The 7030-nt window shown below is 26.8% G+C and overlaps 1 protein-coding gene across 1 annotated transcript; it reads right to left on the reverse strand.

Annotated features, from left to right (window-relative positions):
• Positions 1–5971: 5971 nt before the first annotated feature.
• LOC136081409 (uncharacterized) lies at positions 5972–6811 on the reverse strand. The gene has a single exon (XM_065798723.1). The coding sequence runs from the start codon at positions 6809–6811 to the stop codon at positions 5972–5974; it is 840 nt and encodes a 279-aa protein (XP_065654795.1).
• Positions 6812–7030: the final 219 nt, after the last annotated feature.

The following is a 7030-nucleotide window of genomic DNA, read 5'->3' on the forward strand; positions in this document are numbered from 1 at the left end:
ATTACATACGTTATCCAAGGTTTTGATTTTAGTTTAATTTGTTGCTTGGTTAGTATTTTGTAAGGAGCATGTCGGTCTAAGATTTCATCAAATGTTTTTAAAATAAAATTCATGGGTTTATTAACATCATTATCTTTTTTAATGGAGTGTTCCCAGTTGATATTAGAAATTTCTTCAATAAATATACTTTCATTAAATTTTTTGAAGCATCTTCTGTAAGTTTTTACTTTTTTGGGGTGGTTGGGTATGCCAAGAATCCAAATAAATTGTGTCAAGTGGTCGGAAATCGAAATCGTAAGGTTACCTGAGAATTGATCAGTTGAATAAAAGTTTGTGAATATTTTATTAATGAGTATTTTTAATGTAGCCGTTATGCGTGATGGTTAAGTTATAGAAGGGCTTAGTGAGTAAGATGTTAAAGAATCAAGATATGTAGAAACAGGGTTAGATTCTTTGTGACTTAATAAAGCCATATTAAAATCACCCATTAGAAAAGTCTTTTTTTTTTTCCGTTACTTAACTTTTCAAGTAGAGGAGTTAAGTGGGAAGAAGTGAATTTATGTTAATTCATTGAGGGATGAAAATAAATGCAGCCTATTATTATATTTGATTCACAAGGGTTTGCAATTTCAACAAAAATAGACTCTAAATATTTAGAAGAGTAAATCATAAGATCATTGCGCCCATTTTTTCCTCATTAGGACAATACTTAATATTGAACCCGTTTATTGTATATATCAGATATATTTGTATTGTTTATATATAAATTAGATTCTGTAATACCTATTGCTGAGGGAAAATTATTAAGAGAGCTGATAAGACTACAAAGTTCTTCAATGTAAAATGGTAGAGAAGCGATGTAAAAATAATACTATTTTTGTAACTGATGAGTTGCCCAAATCGGACCTACGTTGGTATTTTATTACGAACCCTTGTCTTTAATCTGAACGGTTATTGATTTAAATACTTTTCATTGTGCCTTAAGTTTAAAGAAGAAGCTCTCTGTTAAAACTTAATTTAATAGCTTACAAGAATATTTTTGATAAAATATTGTCTAAGTAATGTTATCAAGTTTTTTGTTTAACACATATAAGAAATGAGCAATAAAGTATATAGTGAACCAAGTCAAAGGCATCACATTAATGCAAGGGTAGATAAACATCTGAGAGTTGAAGCTATAGAACCGTTTGATCATCAGACGAATTCATCAGATTCTGATCTAAATTTTTTTGATGTCTCCTATTCTACATTTACATCAGACAATCCTATATCTGCTATGCGTCTTAATGAGGGAAATTCCACTATAAATTTACAAGCTTACGGTTTTTCTGCTCAATATAAAGATGATTTTTTCAATGCTTAATGAAAATGCTAATCTTTATGGTGAACATTTTGATTACATTAAAGATTTTATTACCGATTTTTAAAATTTTGAGAACATTGAAATAGAGCCAATTTCTGCTCGTGAGAGTTTAGCCTTACCATTTACTCCGAAAGTAACTAATATAGTGACTTGCGGAGGTGGTCAATATTATCATTTTGTAATATTTAACTCTCTGTACTCACTTTGGAAAAATTCATTGATACCCTTAAATGATATATCAGATACATTAAGGCCTCATATAAATATTGACGGCGTACCTTTATCAAAATGTTCAAGTTATATATTTGGCCTATTCTCAGAATGGTAAAAAGACTACCTCAACTTATTTTCTTTAAAATAGGCATCTACTCAGGAAAATTTCGAGCCTAATTCTGTAAATGACTATTTAAAAGCTTTTGTTGATGGTATGTTGACAGTAGCAAGAATTGGCTCATGCTTTAATGACAATTATTTTACTATTGCAATTGATGCTTTTATTTGTGTTGTAGAGGATCCTTCTTCAGACACATGTGATTATGTTAAAAAACGTCTCAAAATATTTGTTAAAGGCATTTTAAAGTTTTATGGAAGTCAAAACTTGATATAGAATAGCCATAGTCTTAAGCATATTTATGAGAATTTAGGAAATATGGATCCTTAAATAAAAATTCTTGTTTTCCATTTGAGAATTGTAGTGGCTATTTAAAAAAATTGTTTTAATTGTTTTCAGTTCAAAAACTTCATTTAAAAACTTTCAATATCAAAGTCTAAAGGAGATAATTGCTCTGAATTAAATGGAAGTATTATTTTAGTAAAAAATATTCTGGTTAATTTATCAATTAAAACTCTAATTGTTTATTAAAAATATTACAGTGTGGTTTCATTTTTTGATTATTCATTCGATTCAACTCTACTTGGAATTTATCTAGTATAGACCTTGAGGAACAATGAAATGTAGCTTCAATCAATTTATTGACAAAAAAGTATATCTTAGTCCCTATTGATCAGTATTATGTTGCTATGCCATTAATACATAATGATCATGGGAAGTATATTTGAAACAAAGTTATCTTTTTTTTAAAATCAGATTTATTAAATATGGTAAATTTTGTTATACTTAACAGAAAGTATATGTAAATACAGTACTTTAGACATTTTCGACTTTCTGTAAATTATTTTTTGATATAAATTGAAGTTTTATTAATTTGATCATTCATTTCTGATGTGTCTTTATTGATGAAACACAGTGTTAAATGAGAAAAATATAAAAAGTGACTTTCAACTAATTTATGTTTATATATATATATATATATATATATATATATATATATATATATATATATATATATATATATATATATATATATATATATATATATATATCAGGGGCTAATCTAGGAAATTAATTTAAGTGGCGTCCCCGTGTTTTTGCATAAAAAACCATATTTGATCTATAAAAAAAAATATATGGACGGCGCCCCAATTCCGTTGGCGCAGTCGAAAACGGGTTAGAATAGCCCTGTATGTATATATACATTTTTTTAAAGTGAAGCAACACTTGATTTGCGAATCAAGTCAAACGAATTTGTAGAACCCTAATATACACACACATATATTTTTGTATAAACATTTATATATATATATATATATATATATATATATATATATATATATATATATATATATATATATATATATATATATATATATATACAGGAATATTTATATGCATGTGTATAGGGTTTTATTAGGGTTCTGCGTATTGCTTTGATTTGGTTTGCAAACCAAGTGTTGCCTCACTTTGAAAAGAATTATTTGAGTTTTTAAATCATTTTATATTTGGGTTGAGAAATTGTTTATTAAGATATCTAATATTAAGCTGCAATCAAAATGTTTTTTTGTTTTTTTTTGCTTATTTACGTAAATACTTTTCTATACAAACCACAATACTTAAACCTCTCAACGTAATCTTAAAATTTTTTAGTTATTTGATGCACTGTTGCAATTATTTGTTAACAGTGGTTTGCTTCTTAAAAAGGAGAAATTTTTTTCTGGCCCCCTGCAGGGTCAAACGTAAAGCAAATTGTTATTCGTAAGTCAAAACCGACAGAATTATGGAACAAGTTTAATGTTAGGTGCTTGGGGAAAGCATGTAAGTCTTTAAAAATAGTTTAAAATGCATTTTTCATATTTTTCTCTGACTTTTTTTGTGTTTAAAAATTTTTTTAGGTAAGGAAAACTTTATTATGCTATTCGCTACATTTATTCATTTTATTTTAGTATTGGATTTACACCCATATATTTTTCATTTAGCTAACTATGAAAGAGCAGTGGAAAAATTGCGAAAAGTAGAGATAACGCCTGATGTACAAACAACTGATGCAAAACTCTATAGGCCACAGGAAATTATAATAAATGTTATTCTTACCAATTTTTTTTATATTGTTTTACTTTTTTTAAATTTTATTGAGTCAATAATTTTAAATATGCCTAATAAATTTGGCAAATTACAGACTCAATTTAGATTTTCTAATGTCTTCCTAATTTAGTATTTAGTATAATATTTAATATAATATTTGCTCTTTTTACATTTTTTAGGGCAAAACAAAGCAAAATGGTAATGCCATATGACTCAGAATCAAATGATGATGATATTGCTGTTCCTCCAACTCCAAAGTCATTTGTACCAAATAATCCCCTTTCATTAGTATTCTCTTCTCCGATTTCTAAACTCTCGTTTGCTTCTCAATTAACTTCTTAAGAGCCCAACCTGTGTAGCTCTTCTGAATCAGAAGGCAGTATACAAACAATTAGCAAAGGTCTTCTATTTTACCCAACGATTCAAATGGTAGGAGTTTGTTTTAAATCTTTTAATAAATATGCCATTAACAATCGACATGCAAATTACTAAAATAGGCTTAAGTTAAAAAACAAGTAACAATTTTATATGCGTGTTGGAGCAAATAAACTCATCTCCTGCATTATTTACACTGTGTCCAAAGCTACTAACGATAAAGATATTCAAAAACATTGAAAATTTCTTACTTAAACAAGGATGATTTTTTTTAAATTTTGAAAAGAAAGATTTAATGTCACTGCCAAATTTTAAAAAAATCAAAATTAAGTTAAACAGCTTACAAACATTATATTATTATATAGAAAATGTAAAAACATTTAATATAGAAAACATTAGTAAAAAAAAAAAAAAAACAGTTTGATTCAAATTAGTTGAGGAATAAAAAAAATAACTTTAAAATAAAAAAGACATTAAAAATAAATTGAAACCCAATGAACTTTTTAAACACAGTTCCTTGATATAAAAAGTTTAATATTTCTATGTATTTAATCATTATAATAAACTTCTTTTACAGAAGCAACAAAAGGAAATCAAAAAAAAGCTGAAGTAGATAAGAAAGGTTGTGAAAAATCCATAGATAATTTGGTAAACAGATTATTTATGATTTTGTATACATTGAAAAAAAAGTTATTTGTTAGTAACGTAAGTAAAAATTCACGTGCTAAATTTTTTTAAACAATTTTTTTATTAAAATATACAAATTTATCATATGATCCAATTTTCATTGCAGGAAAATGATTACAAAGAATTCGAGACTGTGATTGTAATGCGATCCGAATGTTAGGATCGCATCACCATTGAGAATGTTATCTCAATCAGCTGATTAGTTCCACACACACACACAAACACGTATATATATATATATATATATATATATATATATATATATATATATATATATATATATATATATATATATATATATATATATATATATATATATATATATATATAAATATATATATATAAGACTTTTTTTGTTTTGTTTTAAAATAAATATAAAAAGTTTAAATTAGTCTTTTTATATTTTTACATACTTGCAAAAGAGTTATAAGAATTTAATTGATAAGAGAATATTGAATAAGATTTAAATAAGATATAAAAGTATTTTATATTTTATTTCACAATTTCTTCTATTTTAAATAATTGTTTACCGTTAAAATCCTTTAGAGTGTTGCGATTAGCTGTTGTTTTTTAATAATATATCGTACTTTATCGTGCTTATTTTTTCTAATTTTATCTAATTATTTATAAAATGAATTAAAATAATAAAGTTTAAATCGTTATTTTTAATTGTAATAAAGATAATAGAAGTAATATGGTTTTAAAATAATTTTATATCATAATTCATGATCAATATAAATATTTTTATTGAATAACAGCTTTTGTGTTTAGTGATCAAAACAGAGTTTACGATTTTAAAAAAATTAGAAATTTAAAGACCAAAAGCATTTCCAAATATCCCAATTCGCGATCACTTATTTTGAGCCCTGTATTCTAATGATATTTATTTTTCATGGGAGCCATTATTACATAAGTGGATTTATATAGACTTGTTAAGACATAGTCCATTGTTTTATCATTTGCTTAGGATGACTAGAGCTTGAGTAGTTGTTTTCCCTATTCCCATGGCCGTCTTAAGGCCATCGGGGGCCCTAGGCTAGACTTAATTTGGGGGCCCCCTTTTTCCTTAGTAAAAAAATTAAATCAAATACTAAAATAGGAAACATTTATTAAAGCAATGATAAAATTTACATGTGACGTTTACGTGATTTTTTTCTTGAAAATTCTTTAATAATATCATCAAAATCAATGATTAAAAGAACATCTGATTCAATTGACATTAACGACAAACAGTTCAATCTTTCTTGCAGCATGGTTGAGCGGAATTCATTTTTTATAAGTTTTAGTTTTGAAAATGATCGCTCGCCAGTGCAATTTGAGACCATCATTGACAGAAAAACTCTAAGGGAAATTTCAATATTTGGAAAAGTTGATTCCAAGTGGTCTCTTTTTAATGTTGAGTAAAATTCTGTAAATGAATGTTCATCTTTTGAAATGTAATATTTAAATTGCTGGCACTCAAAAAAAAGTTCATTTTCATTTATGTCCTTCTTATAAATTTGTGCTAGGTTTGAACAATGGTCTTTTAGTTCAACATTAGCAATTGTTTGAATGTTTACTAGAAATCCGAAATTGTCATTGATCTTCTCATATGCTGATGTTCTTTTTTCTAAAGTTGATGTTAGTGAATCAATAACAGGAAGGTATGTTTTAATTTTGAATTTATAACTTCCCTGAAATTCCAATTCTTCAGCCTCATCATCAAAGAAGGCCATAAGTCGGCTTCTTTTTTTTGTTCTTTTTGAAGAATCTCTGTAGTCAGTGTTTGGAAGCAAGATTTTGGCTTTTTCCTGGTAATTCTCAAATTGACTCCTCAAATCTTTAATGAAATGCAACAATGACTTTAGAATCCGAACTACAACATCCAGGTTTAAATTTTCTTTCTGTAAAATCTTCGATGTTTCATTAAAATGACAAGGAATATCATTCCAGAAAATTGTCAGAAAAACAATCTCAAAAGTGTTCATTTTCGTGATGAGATTTTGAGCATCATTTTAAGTTTCTTTTGACTGACTTATGTCCTTAATCAAAAATTCAAGTGCTTTTTTAATCTCATCATAACTGTCATGCAGACAAGTCACAGCATCTGCACGTGCTGACCATCGAGTTCCAGAAAGCTGTTTGACAATTTTTTTGCCTTTGCCAACAAAAGACAGAAGCACTTGCCAACGATGAGTTGATGCAGA

This window comes from Hydra vulgaris, chromosome 06 (genome assembly GCF_038396675.1).
Source record: "Hydra vulgaris chromosome 06, alternate assembly HydraT2T_AEP".
Lineage (NCBI taxonomy): Eukaryota > Metazoa > Cnidaria > Hydrozoa > Anthoathecata > Hydridae > Hydra > Hydra vulgaris.